The 17,984-nt window shown below is 35.0% G+C and overlaps 3 protein-coding genes across 5 annotated transcripts; 1 reads left to right on the forward strand and 2 right to left on the reverse strand.

Moving 5' to 3' along the window:
• Window positions 1-3,370: 3,370 nt before the first annotated feature.
• On the reverse strand, window positions 3,371-6,364 carry LOC131009372 (uncharacterized). Of its 3 annotated transcripts, XM_057936671.1 has the most exons (5): window positions 5,984-6,253; window positions 5,501-5,595; window positions 4,493-5,257; window positions 3,745-4,407; window positions 3,371-3,650 (listed from the first exon to the last, which is right to left on the reverse strand). In XM_057936671.1, exons 3-5 carry the CDS (start codon window positions 5,132-5,134, stop codon window positions 3,528-3,530), a joined length of 1,428 nt encoding a protein of 475 aa, XP_057792654.1. In that variant the 5' UTR covers window positions 5,135-5,257; window positions 5,501-5,595; window positions 5,984-6,253; the 3' UTR covers window positions 3,371-3,527. The 3 variants fall into 3 exon arrangements, with proteins under 3 accessions (XP_057792654.1, XP_057792656.1, XP_057792655.1); XM_057936673.1 differs by lacking the exon at window positions 5,501-5,595 and having other exon boundaries at window positions 5,984-6,364; XM_057936672.1 differs by lacking the exon at window positions 5,501-5,595 and having other exon boundaries at window positions 4,493-5,135.
• A 5,220-nt stretch (window positions 6,365-11,584) lies between these two features.
• Window positions 11,585-13,629, forward strand: LOC131010015 (uncharacterized). Its single transcript, XM_057937410.1, has 3 exons — window positions 11,585-12,166; window positions 12,863-13,435; window positions 13,495-13,629. The coding sequence occupies exons 1-3, from the start codon at window positions 11,585-11,587 to the stop codon at window positions 13,627-13,629; spliced, it is 1,290 nt and encodes a 429-aa protein (XP_057793393.1).
• Window positions 13,630-14,835: 1,206 nt separating this feature from the next.
• On the reverse strand, window positions 14,836-17,294 carry LOC131010016 (uncharacterized). Its single transcript, XM_057937411.1, has 4 exons — window positions 16,650-17,294; window positions 15,917-16,567; window positions 14,991-15,140; window positions 14,836-14,937 (listed from the first exon to the last, which is right to left on the reverse strand). The coding sequence occupies exons 1-4, from the start codon at window positions 17,292-17,294 to the stop codon at window positions 14,836-14,838; spliced, it is 1,548 nt and encodes a 515-aa protein (XP_057793394.1).
• Window positions 17,295-17,984: the final 690 nt, after the last annotated feature.

Below are 17,984 nucleotides of genomic sequence, written 5' to 3' on the forward strand. Positions count from 1 at the left end.
AATCCAAGGTACTTACTATCTGCAGAAACCAACAGCTTCGTGGCTGACGCTCTGTTAGGCTTCCTCACCTTGCCACTAGCAAAAATCGTGAGAATTCTGGGAAAGCATGATATGTTATCCATCGACGAGGAACCGATTATTGGATGTTTAGACTCTGCGTGCTTAAATATGATTATTGATTATAATAAATATTTCAGTACTGTAATGCCAAATCAATCGCCTAAAACTGTAATGCCGCTTTCAGCACCTAATTTTGCGGCGATGAGAGCTCAAGTTTGCTTGTCAGGGACGATCCATTGAGTTTTATGGAATTATTTATACATTTTGCAAAATGCAGCTGTGTTGATTGTGTATGCAAAAAAGTGCTGGCAATGTGTTCGATGAAATGCTTTTTAACTTTCAATATCTGTTTGGGGAAATTCGGAATTTTACTAGATTACGTTGAGCATTTGCTGGTTGCTTTCCCATCTGATTTCAGTTCTAATTTCTAGATCCCCTTTAATTTTTATGTAAGCAAGATAATACATTTCTTTTTGGCACGAGATTTAAGGAGTTTTAGATTAATATTTTAAGGGCATGTTTGATATTGGCTAATACACTGTATTAACTAATGTAGTACAGATCAGTTTAGTGTTTGGTATTATTTAGTAATAATGCGGATGACCCGGTTTAATTTCACGACCCAGTATTATTAATCCAGATTTCTTAGGATTAATAATATCACCTCTCCCCTAGGATTAACTTAAACCAGAATATTTTGTATTTAGCCATGATGGCAAACACCAACTCAATATTAATAATCTGTCATTATCCACGCTACAAATCTTGGTTACAAATTATCCTACATAATCCTTTACTGAAAACCAAACGAGCCCTAAGTAGATAGTATAAAAGTGATAAAGTAGGAGATGGAAGATAAGTAGATAGTATAAAAGTGATAAAGTAGAGCCCTAAGTAGATAGTATAAAAGTGATAAAATAGGAGATGGAAGATAAGTAGATAGTATAAAAGTGATAAAGTAGAGCCCTAAGTAGATAGTATAAAAGTGATAAAGTAGGAGATGGAAGATAATAAGAGAGTGATTAATTGATTATAATTATGCAATTAAAATTTTTAATTTTTTTTAATATAGAAATGTGTCGTCTTGATTGGGACAGTTCAAAAAGAAATATGTGTCATCTTGATTGGGACGGAGGGAGTATTATTTTTAAATTTTTGAAAACAAATTACTACTCCCTTCTCCCTATCATCACACAATCCCCACAAATGAAATAGATTTAAGGGCAAATAGCACTAAAATTCACGAACTTTTACCCTGATTCTCGTTTTTTCAACGACTTTTAAAAATTAGACAAAAATACATATTGATTGATTCTAATTTTTCCCACGGTTGTTAATTTCGTCCAATTTAAAGCTTAGGTGGCACACGGAATTGCCAACATGGCAACGTCATCCGGCGAATCAAACGACGCTGTTTACAGCTGTTAAAAACACTCTCTTTTTGTGTTAAAAATCGTAGAAATTGGTTGCAACTCATAAATTATGCAAATGGATTGATCCGAAGCTTACATTGTATTACAAGCTCTGTTTTCAGAAGTTAAAGCTTGAAAGGGACAATGCTTTGGAGCATCTAAGAACCAGAGGGTTGGTGGATGAAAAGAGAACCAGAACCAGAGAGTTGGTGGATGAAAAGCAACATGATGAATGCTTCTTTCGAAGAAGATAAATCAAAAAGAAATACAATTGTTGGGATATAAAATAAGGGCAGGATTAGAATTTATGATAGAACAACATTTTACTTTAAATTGTAACGATGCCGTATCCTCATTAGCATTATCAAGCCACGTCAACTTTAATTTTGCTGTAAAAATTCATCTTGGGAAAAATCAGAACCAATCAAAAGGTTGTGTATTTTTGTCTAATTTTTTAAAGGTTGTCTAATTTTGTCTAATCATGATGGTATTTATTTAACCTAGAACTAAGAGATAGAAGAGCTGGAGCAGTACAAATACAATTTTCGAATTAAATGAGATATATGCAGTTTACTAATAAGAACAATTTAAAGAGGTTTAGATCTATAAATCTAGAATTACGACTTACCTAATCACAAAGGAATGGGAATTATCGGCGACTGAAGCGGCGGCGATTGGAATATTATATAGATAAAATAGTAGCTTGAAGCTTGCCAAGCTTGGAATAGAATTAATGTTGAGATTTTTGCCATATTTATGTTTGTATTTATTTCCGATTTTGTTAAATTAATTTTTATTTTTATTTGTTAAAATCTAATGAAACAATATAATCTCATAATCATTTTTGAAGAAGAAAACACAATATTTGGCCATTAATTAAAAAACCACTAAATTTGATCATTTTTTTATGTTTTAGGACTGATTTGCTATTTTTGAATAGATTTTTTTTTACCAAGAAGATGAAAATTATAATGGGTTGGAAATCAATTCGATGGCAATTTTGTGGCTTTAAGAAAATTCATGGTTATATTTGATTCAATATTTAAAATTCGATAACATCAAAGTAATCGTCCACTAATATTTTAATTAATCATTACTAATTAATCTTTTAATTTTATGAGAAAAATTAAATCACTTAGAGCACTCACATCGGGCTCTACCACATCGGTCGACTCATCCAGGGTGACTCGAGCCGATTTTCCGATGAGTCGACTGATGTAGGCCATCGTCGACTTGAGCTCGACTCGTGTGGATGAGTTGGACTCATCCGTTATTTTATGCATGTGCGTGCAATGTAAGCGCCACTTTTATAGGATGATCCGGGCTCAACCAATGTAGGTAGTCGACTCATAGCCGACTCATCCACTTTTTATCTGAATGAGTTGATTTGTGGATGAGTCGATTAATGCAGGGGGGTTGACTTATAACCGACTAATTCGTAGATGAGCCTCCAACCGACTCAACGAATGTAAGTGTTTTTATATTTTTTAAGGAAAGATGACAAGTGATCATTGGTTATTACAACTGCAAGACTGAGTGTACGGTGTTTTGGTGGAAAGATTGTTAAATAAATATAATGTTCGATAAAAAGTTCGAATGCCGCAATTGTTGCTAACATCAATTTTATTTTATTTTTGATAAATTACTCCATAGTAAAATAAAAAAATTTAAAGACCGCAAACAGTGAACTCAAACCCAAAACCTCAGACCTTAGATATTAACCACTTTCCGCTAGTTAGGCCAACACACACAAGGTCAGATTTTTTTTTTTTTTTTTGATAAATTACATGAGTAAATAAATAAATTTAAAGATCACACAACATTAGACTCAAACTTATAATCTCAAGCCTTGGGCCTTAACCACATACTAAAGGTCAGTAAATTTTGACTTGCGGTGATAGCAATGAAGACTAGATGATTTTATAATCAATAAATATATAAAACATATGATTAAGCAAGGCCAAAAAATCAGATACAAAATGACAGAAAATTAAGAAGCAGATCTACACAATCTGCTTAAGAAAATGGCCACGAAACAAAATATGACTAGTAATATCATAAGCCAACTTGGGATTCAAACAATTGGTTCTTTTGTTTTTGAGATATTTGATTGCTCAGATTCAAACCATTGGATAAAACAGAATCAGATGTAAGGGATGTTCTCAATATGCCTAAAGCCTGCACCACCAAAAAAATAACAAATGGAGTAGTATATAATATGACCAGAAAATATGACATGACCAAGAAATTCAAAGATTTCAAATTATATTACCTCTTTCAATCCAATTTGCAGTTCAACTTCTTTGACATCAGACATAGGGATTTTCATCTCGTTGAGAAAGGAAAGCGCCGAAGTAATGCAAAGAGGTGTAACAGTTAAATCATCGGTCACCATGAAAGTTCTCGGTGCCTTGAGGTATTTCCCCCGGCCATTTGGAAACTTCACAGAGGAAAAAAGATTCAACATATCTTGGTAGAAACCAGGCAAGCCTTCTTCAGGGAGAGGAAGAATGTGGTTTTCGGAAACATAGCCGTGAGGTATCTTGGGCTTGATTAGCAAGTTTCTTGCACCAGTCTTCAAGTATTTTCTGTGTATATGATCAGCCACACTCATGTATAATAAGTCCATACACTTATTAAGAGAGTTACTCGCTAGAAGGCGCTGCACGCCTCCTAGTGGGATTATGAGGAAGCTGAACAAAAGCTCTACGAAATCTTCCTCGGCTTGAGCATACAAGACCTTATTAGTAGATTCTTGTACAACCAATTTCAAAGTCATCTTCTTGGAGTTGGATGTTGGTGCATTTCCAATTTGATCCGATAAAGTCATATGTTGAAGTTTCAATGTTGTAGACTTCATCTGTCCTGTTTTATTGAATATGACATCCGACAATGGGGTCGGGGACATCAAGGAAGCCTTGAGCAAAGCCATAACCTAATATATATCATAGTAAAATTACTACAACAAATAACCAACAAAAAGTTAAAGAAAATTGTTTGATATAGGAATCAAGACTAACCTCAGCATACCCAAAAGTCACATTTACTTGCTTGGCCTTGTCCATGTCTGTAATGCCAAGAAAGCTGACAATCTGCAACAGCCCCGAAGAAGTAGGAACTATACGTAGATCATCAGTGACAACGAAAGACGCTGTATTAATGGTAAAAACTCCATCATCACAAGGAGCAGTTGGAGTACCAGCTACTTTTCTTTTCATTGAATGAGATTTGCTGTATTTGCATGCTATGACATTATCATAGTACATGCTTTTGCTGTAAAACCTAGTACTTTTATCGCAGTCCTTTTCACAAACGAAGTACTCAGCTGGCGGGGAATCACTAACATCAAGCTTTAGCATTTTACGTGGAGCATCGGATGAACTTTGTGGATGGAGCAGAATCGATTTAGCACCTTTTGTCCAAAAATGGACACTATCAAGATTTTCTAAACCATTGTACAAAGTGGTTAAGCTTCCAAACACAGGCTGTTCATCTTCATAGTGCTTCTTCAAGATTCTCACGATCGTTCCCAATGGCAATGTGAGGAAGCTCAACAACACATCTGCAAAGGTGCTGTCGACATCTGCGAATAGAACCTTCCTTTTCTCTTCATTCACCATAGCTTTCAACGAGAACGTAGCATCCTTCTTGGAATCAGACATCCTGAAAGTAACCGTGGTGCAAGGGATGAAATTACAGATGAAGACTTCAAAACCAACCTTCTGCTTTCACTCCTTATTCACAAGTCCCACTCTCACATTCCAACTCCATTGTCACACGTCATCCTAAATAAAACAACATAGATGAACACTGCAATTGTGGAATCTCAACCACATATTACAATTTACAAGTGAAGATAATCCCAGGTCTAGGAATTTAAGTTTGAAAGTGATACAAAAATCTAAAGGCAAATTTTTGTGTGCACAAGCTGAGTGAAGTGAACTCGTTGGATTGATTAAGCTTAACAAAACATCTACAAAATAAGCTTAACAAAACATCTACAAAATGGAGGTTTCTGCTAATAGCACCTTAGTTTTCTCGTTCACTTTCAAAAAAGACTCTACTTCTTCAGCATCAGACATTTTTGGTGATTCTACAAATGCATCAGACATTTTTGGTGATTCTACAAATGCACGAATCTGTTAGCAAAGCAGAGTAAAATGCAAAGTAAAAGGTAGACATTTATCAAATGAGGATGAATGCAATAAGGTATTTACTGAAATTTCTAGAACAAACAGTTCTTTTATCTAACCTAGAACTATGAGATTTTCCCTGAGGAGGAGCTGGAGAGCAATTAGCTGCGGTGATTGTGTGTTAGCTCTACTAAAAACATCAATTTTAAGAGGTTTTTAATCGATTAATATAGAACCACGACTTACCTAATCACAATCAATTGGGGATTTTCAGCGACTAATTAATTAACTAATTAATGAACAATTAAAAATAGACACAGTGAAATTCTAAAAAAAAAATAGACACAGTGAACAAGAGATGAATAAGTCAAGAATTACCTGACTTCCAATTTATAAAAATTGGGGATTTTCACTTTTTCAGAGAAATATACTGATCTTCAAGTCTAACCCAGAAGAAAAAGTGTTGTTGGATGGGGGTGGCTGAGAGCGCGGCGGAGGAAGGGTGGCTGCGGCGGTGGTTCTGAGCTGCTAAAAGTGAAGAGAGGAGAGAGAGAGAAGCACTCGCATTACTAAAGCAAAATGGAGCAAACAGTATAGTTTTGCCAATAGAAAAGAGTAAAATATTTGCCACTATGCCAATTGTTAATGCTTTGAAGTTAAGTTTAGTGTTTTCCTCAAAAAAAAAAAAAAAAAGTTAAGTTTAGTGTTTCCTTCATGCTGCGAGCTACAGTCACCATTGGCGAATCTTTGCTTTTCCCCTTTTTTTTGAACTTCTTTTTCGGTTTTTCAACTTTTTCTTTCTTGTTTTTGGTTTGTCGGTTTCACAAAAAGTACTTTTTTTTTTTTTATCGGGCAAAGTCATGTTAGATGTTAGTAATTAGTTCCCCATCCACTCCAAGAACCACCTTATCTCTCTATTCACCAAAATTCACCTTATATCTCCAATCTTCAATTCGTTCCCAAGAGGGATCGAACCCAGGTTTCACAAAAAGTACTATTGTATATTTTCTTTTTAAGTTGAACACAAATAATGTTAATACAAAAAAAAAAATACTCCCTCTTCCCACAAAAAATAATCTATTTTTATTATTTTAAATATCCACAAAAATTAATCAATTTTCAGTTTCAGAAACTATCTACCATGTAATAATGGGCCTTATTTCTCACTCACAATACAATTAATTATCATTATAAATATAATTTTTGAAGTATAATCATTTTTCCACTCACAATACAATAATCATTTTTATTAAAATCCGCAGTACCTCTTATTGAGACTATTTTTGTGGACAAGAGGAGTAGAATAAATGTTTATAACTCCCTCAGCCCCCTCCAATAGGCTCATTTTTGAATACTAGATCCGTCAACAGAGTCGAGGAAGTTAAAGACTGCTTCAGCAGATTCACAACCTAATGCAAAAACAGAGAAATTGATAGATAAAAATACCCACATTTATGTAAGAAAACCTACTTCTATTCCGAGAGATACGTTTTTTTAAGGGTTAATTTTTGTCATTTATGAAAACAGACCAGAGTCACCAGACAATTCAAAATGAAAATACAAGCCACTTTTATCAAAAATGAAACATTTGAAACAATCAATGTTGAAAAATGTATTCTAAAGAGTACTCACATCATGAATCCCAAGAGTCAAGCTCTTCGGCACCGCGCCATCGATGTCTGAAATGCCGAGATTGTTGAGCGTTTGCAAGAGACCAGAGTGCATAGGAACGACACGCAGATCATCGGAGATGACGAAAGTCGCCGTCTTGATTGTAAAAGCTCGACCAAGTTGAGGTTTTCCACAGACACAAACACCTATATCTGAAACATAGTTTTCATCTGTGTTTCCAGAATGCGGGCAGTCGGAGTCTGAGCAAATAGGATCTGCTGTTCGAAGAATATCGTATAAATGCTCATGCAATTCAGCTGCCAACGACTTGCTTCCAATATACACAGGCGGCTTATCATCGATCACATTGAAATATTTATTACTCCCTCCGTCCACCAATTAAAGGCCTAAGGGAAAAAACACGAGTTTTAAGAAAAAATGTATTTTTATTAGTTGAGTGGAGAAAGAGTCTCACTTTTTTAAGAAAAAGTGTATTTTTATTAGTTGAGTGGAGAAAAGGTCCCACTTTTTTGTAAAGAATCTTTGACTTTTTTGATTAAATCACTACAAAAAAATCGTGAATTACCGACGGCAAAATGTCGTCGGTAACAAAAGACGGCCGCCGGTAAATAGTGTTACCGGCGGCAACTCGCCGTCGCTAAACGGTTCGTCGGCAATGCCATTACCGACGGCGATCGGCCGCCGCCGGCAATTAATGGCGGCGAAGCCGCCGGCATTTCCGCCGTTGAACGGCGGAGAGTTGCCGGAAAATTACCGACGGCGTTTGCCGTCGCTAATTAGCGGCGGCGCGACCGCCGTCGGTAAGTCCCACCGGACGGCGGTGGCGCACACGCCGGAGTTGTTCGCGGTATTACCGAGGGCAAAATGCCGTCGGTAATTACCGACGGCATTACCGACGGCATTTGCCCTCGGTAATATTTTTTAATTTATTTTTTTTATTTTATTTATTTTATTTATTTATTTTATTTATTTATTTATTTTATTGTATATCCACAATTTATTTCGGTATTTATACAGTATTGCATAATTTAGACGAACTTCCCAGTCGGTCACCCATCTTAGTTGTGCTCTAAGTCAAGCACGCTTAACCTTGAAGTTCTTTTCGAATGGTCACCAGTACAGAACACTCGTATTATTGATATATATAGTATCTATTAATTCATTTAAAGTCTACTTCAATATACAATATCATATATATTCATAACCTTAGATATATGTCGAGATGATATACAAAAAATGTTGTTAATTACGGATTGGGCTCGTTTCCGTTCTTATTTTTATGTCGGAAAAATATTTATTAATTAATTTATTAATAATTTTCGATTTTTTTTTTTATCAATCTAGTTTATACAACATTCATAACATTAGTGATGATTGATGAGTGAATCACAAATCAAATTAGCATTCTTAAGTTATAATTATAAGATTCTTACTAAGAATCTTGAATTCTTAGTAATAATCTTGGATTAGTGATGATTGATGAGTGCATCACTAATCAAATTAACATTCTTAAGTTATACTTATAAGATTCTTACTAAGAATCTTGAATTCTTAGTAATAATCTTGGATTAGTGATGATTGATGAGTGAATCACTAATCAAATTAACATTCTTAAGTTATAATTATAAGATTATTACTAAGAATCTTGAATTCTTAGTAATAATCTTGGATTAGTGATGATTGATGAGTGAATCACAAATCAAATTAGCATTCTTAAGTTATAATTATAAGATTCTTACTAAGAATCTTGAATTCTTAGTAATAATCTTGGATTAGTGATGATTGATGAGTGCATCACTAATCAAATTAACATTCTTAAGTTATAATTATAAGATTATTACTAAGAATCTTGAATTCTTAGTAATAATCTTGGATTAGTGATGATTGATGAGTGCATCACTAATCAAATTAACATTCTTAAGTTATAATTATAAGATTCTTACTAAGAATCTTGAATTCTTAGTAATAATCTTGGATTAGTGATGATTGATGAATGAATCACTAATCAAATTAACATTCTTAAGTTATAATTATAAGATTATTACTAAGAATCTTGAATTCTTAGTAATAATCTTGGATTAGTGATGATTGATGAGTGAATCACTAATCAAATTAACATTCTTAAGTTATAATTATAAGTTTCTTACCAAGAATCTTGAATTCTTAGTAATAATCTTAGATTAGTAATAATCAATGTTTAAATTCACTTGTATTTCAATATATATTTGATTTTAATGTTTTTGTATTTTTATCTTTGATCAATTTATTAGATGATAAATGAAAAAAAAAATGAAAAAAAATAAAAAAAAATAAAAAAAATGAAAAAAAAAAAAAAAAAATAATATATTACCGACGGCATTTGCCCTCGGTAATTAACATTTGCCGTCGGTAATTAGCGGCGGAAAAATGCCGTCGGTAATTTTGGCCGGACGGTGGTGGTGCTATCGCCGGATGTAACCGGCGGTGGTGATTAGCGGCGGCCGGTTGCCGCCGGTAAATACCGACGGCAATTGCCGTCGGTAATAAATAATATATATTTATATTAATATATATTTAAATTAGCGGCGGCGTAACCGCCGCTAATTAGCGGCGGCCCGTTTGCCGTCGGTAATGCGCCGGTAATAGTCAAAAGGCGGGTCGCCTTTTTTGCCGCCGCCGTGCCGTCGGTAATTGCCGGCGGCGGCGCCGCCGTCGGTAATTTTGGCCGCTATTTTCGCGTTTTTTTGTAGTGAATAATGAATAAAAACTTACCAAAAATAGGTAGGCCTTGTGGACGTCCCAAAAAGGCAAGTAGGCCTTGAATTGGTGGACGGAGGGAGTATAATCAATAATCATATTGAAGTACGCAGAGTACTCTAAGCATCCAATAATCGGTTCGTCGTCGATGAAATCTGCCAGAATTCTCAAGATTTTTCCTAATGACAAGGTGAGGAAGCCTAACAGAGCGTGCGACGAAGCTGTTGGCTTCTGCAAATAGTACCTTGGATTTCTGTTTGTTGATCATCACTTTCAGAGACAACTTGTTACCATCAACGCTAGACATTGTGTGTGTATATGTCTTGTAAGGGAAGAGAGAAAACAATGGTGATTAATGTTTAGAATTGGTAGAGATGGCCGTTTGGTTTTATAAGTGCAAGAGAATTAATTAACCAAGAGTCTCTTCTCTTGTCCATCAAAATTCTACTACACTTTTCAACTGCTTTCATCTGAATCAGTTAATTAGACTTAATTAATGCAACATGGGATTTAATTACGGGATGAGCCTTTGTAGTTCCAATTTTTTGTTGAGAAAGCCAAAAATAAATTAAAGAACACTTGGAATCCTCTAGAACTTTAGGCGTCCAACTTTTAATTTTTCCCTTTTGTTATTTTTATTTTATCCATTTTTGAATGGGATCCTCTCACAATTTAATGTGTACTACCATATCTCACTCTTAATTTCTTATATTTATAATTATTTTTAAAATTTTAATTCATTATATTTTAGTATAATTTTAATATAATTAGCTAGGGTCCATTCATTAGTGTTTATAATTAATGTTTATATTTATTTGAATTAATAATAGATTATTTGAACTAATTAATTCAAATAATTAGGATATATATATTTTTTGAAATTTTAGTTTTTAATGATAAATATTAATTAGAGTTCATCATATAATAATATTTTTTTATGTAAAATTAATACTTAAAAATAGAGAAATTAAGAATGAGACACAGTGTCCTTCCAAAAAAAAAAAGAATGAGACACGATGATACACAATGAATTGTTGGACGAATGATCCCATCCGATTTTTTTTTTTGGATCAGAAGTGTTTCTAAAAAAAGTAAAAATTGAAATTACAAATTAAGGCTCATAATTCCGTAATTAAATACCATGTTGCACTAATTAAATGTAATTAGTTATGATGAAAGCAGTTGAAAAGATGTAGTAGAATTTGGTGAGACAAGAGAAGAGACTCTTGATTAATTCTCTTGCACTTATATATAAAACCAGAAGGCCGTCTCTCTACCAATTCTAAACATGATGGAGATGAAGCTGTTTGTGCATTCATGGAAAAACATGGTCGTTTATTGAAGTTGGAAGCAAAGAAGTGATTTCATTATTTATTTTCAATAATTCTTATGGGCTTTTTTCTTTAAGTATTTAGTTTATAGTTCAAGACTTGTGGGCTTGGCCTTTTATTTTTTACTATAAGTATGAGTTTTACGTATGATGCAAGACAGAAAAGTTTATGAATGAAAATCTAGGGTTTTCCCTATTCTCTGCGTGACGCTACGCTGCATCAAAACATCAATCACCATTGATTTCTCTCTTCCCTTACAAGATATATATATATATACACAATGTCTAGCGTTGATGGTACAAAGTTTACTCTCAAAGTGATGATCAACAAACAGAAATCCAAGGTACTATTTGCAGAAGCCAACAACTTCGTCGCCGACGCTTTGTTAGGCTTCCTAACCTTGCCCTTAGCAAAGATCTTGAGAATTCTGAGATATCATGAGATGTACTACGGCTACAAGGCACCAGTCATTGGATCTTTAAGCCGCTTGTACATAAATCTATTTTGTAGTGATAATTCCAGTAAAAACGATGATAATAAATTGTTGTTTATGGGAAGCATGTCGTTGGAAGTTGAATACAGGAAATTATTAGGCGATATTTTTCCAAAAGATTATATTTGTTCAGATTCCAACTGCCCTCATTATGGATACGCAAAGGTAAAAGAGGTTTCTGAAATAGGTATTTGCGTCTGTGGAGAACCTAAATGTGGTCGTGCTCTCACAAAGCCGGCGACATTTGTAATCTCCGATGATCTACGCGTCGTTCCTATGCACTCTGGTTTCTTGCAGACGCTCAATAATCTCGGCATTTCAGACATCCATGGCGCGGAGCCGAAGAGCTTGAATCTTGAGTTTCATGATGTGAGTTTTTAGAATTCATTCTCTTTCATCATTTTTCCTAATTTATTTGACAACAATATTAATTTGGTGAAAATTAAAAATACCCACATTATTTATGTATAATTTGAAGCTCTTGAATTGAATAGTAACATTATCGTGAAAATTAGGAGTTTAAAATTATTTAGGCCATTATCGCGATTTGCAAAAATAGGCCACTATTTTACGGACTTGCAAAAATAGGCCAATTATTTTAGTTTTTGGCATTTTTAGGCCATATTTGAGCTCAATTCAGCATTTATAGGCCACTTTTTGGGGTCAAAATGTGGCCCAAAATAGTCTGATTGGGTACACATGTGGCCTAAAAATACCAAAAACTAAATAATTGACCTATTTTTGCAAGTCCGAAAAATAGCATGCAAATCGCCCTAAGATAATGGCCTGAAATAATTTTAACTGGAAAATTAGTAATGCTTTGACATTGATTGTTTGAAATGTTTTTTTTTTATATGTAATTTTTTTTTCTTGTTTCCAACTAAAATTGGATTGTATTTCATTTTGAATTGTCTGGTGTGTTTTCATAAATAACAAAAATTAACCTTAAAAAAGTGTATGGCCTCGCATTATTTCCCCCTTTTTTTTTCATATTTATATAGAAGTAGGTTTTTTTACATAAATGTGGATAGTTTTATCTATTAATTTCACTGGTTTTTGCATTAGGTTGTGAATCTGCTGAAGCTGTCTTTAATTTCCTCGACTCCATTGACGGATCTAGTATTCAAAAACTCTGAGATAAACTCCATCTCCCCAAAGATTGATCCTATTCACATGGGGCGAGGAATTATTAACCATGCAGCCAAGATAATTTTGAAAGTCTCTTTGCTTAAATCGACGAATAATTTTTTGTTTGCTGAAGCTAAGGAGGATTTCGTAGAGTTTCTTTTTAGTATGCTCGCTCTTCCTCTGGCAGAAGTTGTGCGCCGTTTGGATGGGAAGATTCCTTTCAAGAATATTGATAATTTATACACGAGTGTAGAAGATTTCATCGACGAAGAATATTTTAGGGATTACGACACAAAAACAAGTCTAACCAATCCCAAAATAGATCACGGTTATTTTTCATTGAAACAGATTGTTCAAATTGATGGCAATGACGAATCAAAAGTGTTTATTGTAAGTGATAATTTAACAGTGGAGCCTTTTAGTATAGCAACGATGGTTTCGAAACTCAACGACTACGGAATCTCCTTGTCGGATGTGAAAGAAACGGAGATACAAATTGGAGCGAGAGAGGTAATTATTTATTTTTCATTTTTTTGTTGTTGTGATTGTGATTAATTTTATTGGTGCAGGCATTGGAGATTCTGCGAGCTTCTCTGGTATCAAAAACTGCGCTGACTGATGCCTTAATCACTCCCATGCTCAGCCGAATTCCAAAACCACAGCTCGAGAATGCAACTAATCTGTTCTGTAAATTGCCGCTGTGATGGTGGTGTGTGAAAAAAGTGTAGGCAATCTGTTCGATGAAATGCTTCCAATTTTCTTGTGGTGAGTAGAAACGATTTCGACAATTGTCAATATCTGTTATGGGAAATTCGGAATTCTTCAAGGTTGCAAATGTTGCTTTATGAAATCTGGTTTCAATTCTAATTTCAATATCCCTTTTTTTTATTCCGTTTTAATGCTAGCTACAAATTCATGGTGTGAGAGAGAATAAAGAAGAAGGGGTTAGGGGATGGAGAGCAATTGATTTGTTTATTTATTTTATATCTTTTTTCTTCAAAAAAGAAAAACGAAAAGAAAATAATGGTAGATAACTAGCCATATTTACAGCTAGATTTATCTGTGATAAGATTCATCAAAATATTCCCATCAAAATTATCTGTTTTCTGCTAGAGAGATTTATACATAAACAAGTAGAGCAGATTACATCAAAATCAAATATTGCCAGCTAGATTTATACATAACAAGCAGAGCACATTGCACCAAAACATCTATCCATAATAAGCAGGAAACAAGTTCTATTACTACAATGCACAACATGATTAGTGAAGCTCATGGTGACACCTTTGTCTTTGGCCTTTTGTTTGATGTCTTATTATGAAGGCCATCGCTTCGAGCAGAATTTGAAGCCACAGACGCCTTTGTGATATGTTTGACGAGCCCATCTGTCAAAGCAGTCGTCGATCTAAGAGCTGCTTTCAGTATGCTTAAACCCTGAGCAAATGAAACAAATGGATACTTCAGCACAAGAAACAAATCATACATGTAGTATAACCAACACACATTCCAAAAAGCAACCGTTTTTACCTCTTTCAACCCAATCTGCACCTCCATTTCTTTGACATCAGATGGAGGGATCTTCAACTTGGAGAGAATGGCAGAATTTGAGAAAAAACATTTTAAAAAAGTTAAATCATCGGATATCTTAAACATCCCAGGTTTGACATAGCATCCTTGATCTCCCTTTGGGTCTTTGTAACGCATCCAAGAACCTTTTCCAATTGTTTGATCGGAGGAATCTGTAATGCTCTCATAATAATATATAGAAGGAACAATTTGTTCAGAGAGAGAAAATCTGGTTCTTGGAAACATAGTAGGGAGGAAGCTCTGGTTCTTGCAGCCTTCTCTTCCCATCTTTAGTAACAAAATGTTTGTCTTTGATGAGATTTGTTGTGCTGTTGTACAAATTGTCAATGCTCTTGAAACAAGTCTTGCCCCTCAAAAAGGGACACCACTCCTCCCAATGGGATAGTCAGAAAACTGAGAATGAAATCCACAAAATCTTCCCTTCCCTTCACAAACAATTTGTTGGTAGATTTTTGCATTAGAGCTGTCACAGACTCACAGTCATTCTCTTAGAGCTGGTTGATTCTAGCTCTATCTTGTCTAGTAAAATGTCCTCTAGCACATAACCCGTGTTTTTGTTGATAACACAAACAATAACATCCGTTAGCGGAGTCTTGGAGAGTAAAGATCGCTTGAGCAAATCCACAATCTGATAACATGAAACAGTAAAAGGTATCCTCATTAGCATTATCAAGCCACGTCAACTTTAATTTTTGCTGGAAAAATTCATCTTGGGAAAAATCAAAAACAATCAAAAGGTTATATATTTTTGTCTAATTTTTAAAAGTCATGGGAAAAACGAAAATCAGGTAAAAGTTCGTGAATTTTGGCACTATTTGCCCTATATTTAATTGCACTTTATTATAAAACTCATAAAATTGCAAAGCATATCCTTTTAAAGATTAAACGTTTTTCGTAAATGAAAAATTTGTGCAAATTGAATTAAATGAATGTGTGATGCCCATTAGGTGGTAAAATGCCAGAAATTATTTATTAGCTTGATAAATTTCTTTCTACTCAATCTTCATTTTCTTCATTGCAAGAGTTCTCACTGAAAGTGATGATCAATAAAGAGAAAACTAAGGTACAATCACATATAACACAAGAACATCGATCAATTTTAGAGGTGAATATTCATTAATCCATAAACTTGAGCAAAAACATGGAAATGACTAGAAAATGAAGGACTATAATTTGTCAGCAAAATCAAATAAAGCAGCATAGCTATCAATAACAAGTTCAAACTATTACATAGATGAGCAGAAATCATAGCTCTCTCTCTGGTTGTTTCTTCAGCAGAGCATCAGTTAGAGCAGAAGTTGATGTAAGAGACGCTTTCAATATGCTCAAAGCCTGCACCACCAAACTTCCTCACTCAACATCTAAACATACACAAAGGTAACAATGATTTCAAATAATATTTACCTCTTTTAATCCGACTTGCACCTCCATTTCTTTGAGATCAGACCTAGGGATTTTCTGCTCATTGAGACTGGAAAAAACTGAATAAACACAGAAAGGTGTCACAGTTAAATCATCCATCACCATATAAGTTGTTGCTTCGTAAAGATATCTCCCCTGCCCTTTGGGAAACATACTGGAAGAAAACCCGCAGAATTTAGTATACTCATCAGGCAAGCATTCTTGATCGAGGGGAAGAATGTAGTTTTCAGAAATGCAACCATGAACCACATTAGGCTTCATTAGCCTGTTTTTAGTACCCGGGCTCCGGAAATACTTGTCGTGGATGAGATCAGCTGCGCTCCGGTACAAGTTGTCTATAGCCTTGATACAAGTCTCACCGGAAAGAAGATGATGAACGCCTCCAACTGGGATAAAGAGGAGACCAAATAGAAACTCAACAAAATCTTTCTCAGCTTGAGCATACAGAAACTTCCCGCTAGACTTTCGTACCACGACTTTCAAAACCATATTCTTCGATTTGGGATTTTCTTGGATTTCAATCTGATTAACTGAAGCCTTCGGCTCAGAATCAAGAACTAGACTTGCTTTATTTAGTATGAGGTTTGACAATGGAGTTGGGGAAATGAGGGAAGCCTTCAGCAAACGCAACATCTGATCACAATATGCAGGTACAGTTTGTAAGCAAAAACAAAGATAAAGGAATGAAACTGCAGATAGAAGAATCAAGATTCACCTCATTCAACCCAATCGTCACTTCGATCGCCTCACCCTCATCCGTGTCTGCAATGCCAAGAATGCTGAAAATTTGACAGAGTCCTGTCAAGTTGGGGAATATCTGAAGATCATCAGAGATTACGAAAGACGATCTATACATGGTGAAAACTCCGTCTTCAAAAGCAGCTTGAGGCACCTTTTTAACTACTTCTTTTTTCATGGAAGAGAAACCATATCTGCATTTTAGGCATTGACCGGCATTATCATAGTACATGCTTTCACTAAGAAATATACTACAGCCGCTAGGACAATAGAAGAATTCATACGGCTGGAATTCAGCGATGTCCAGTTTCAGCCTTTTGTGTTCATCTTCGAATGAACTTTTTGGATTGAGCAGAGCCTCCTTAGCACCCTCCGTCACGAAAAGGGAGCTATCGAGATTTGCTACGCTATGGTACAAACTGCTTAAGCTTCCAATGGTAACTGCCTCATTATCTCCACGGTGGTTGTCGAGGACTTTGAAGACTCTTCCCAACGGCAAAGTCAAGAAGCTCAACAAAATGTCGACAAAATGGTTGTCGGCTTCTGCAAAGAGAACCTTATTTCTCTCTTTATTTGTTATCACTTTCAACGAGAGCTTCATACCCTCTTTAGCATCAGACATTCTGTTAGTATTTAGTGGTGCAAAACAAAGACTAATGAGAGATTAAGATTCTTCTGCAACCACTCCCGTTTTAATAGTGGAAGATGAAGTTAAACCAAGAGTCGTTTTAAATTTTTATTAATAACTGTGAATTGATTGCCCCACCGATTTCCAAGAACCACTCGAGAATGTCTTGGGACCAGAAAATTAAAGGACACTTGAAATCCTTTGGTATTTTAGGCGTTCAACTTTCAATTTTTTCATTTTGTTTTTATCCTTGGAATCCAAGAACTTTCAAAAGGGAAAAATTAAAAGTTGGAAGCCAAAAAAAAGGGTTATTATACACTTTCTAACAGTGTTTATAATATATGATAATTTAACAGCAGAGCCTTTTAGTATAGCAGCGATGGTTTCGAAACTCAACTGCCTCGGAATCTCCTTGTCCGATGTGAAAGAATCGGAGATACAAATTGAAGCGAGAGAGGTGATTATTTATTTTTCAATTTTTTTTTATGATGAGGGAATCTTGCCGTTGCGATAGTGATGAATTTTATTGGTGCAGGCATTGGAGATTCTGCGAGCTTCTCTGGTATCAAATACTGCGCTGACTGATGCCTTAATAACTCCCAAGCTCAGCTGACTCCCAAAACCACAGCTCGAGAATGCAACTAATCTGTTCGGTAAAATGCAGCTGTGATGGTGGTGTGTGAA

The sequence above is a fragment of the Salvia miltiorrhiza genome, chromosome 2 (assembly GCF_028751815.1).
Source record: "Salvia miltiorrhiza cultivar Shanhuang (shh) chromosome 2, IMPLAD_Smil_shh, whole genome shotgun sequence".
Taxonomy (NCBI): domain Eukaryota; kingdom Viridiplantae; phylum Streptophyta; class Magnoliopsida; order Lamiales; family Lamiaceae; genus Salvia; species Salvia miltiorrhiza.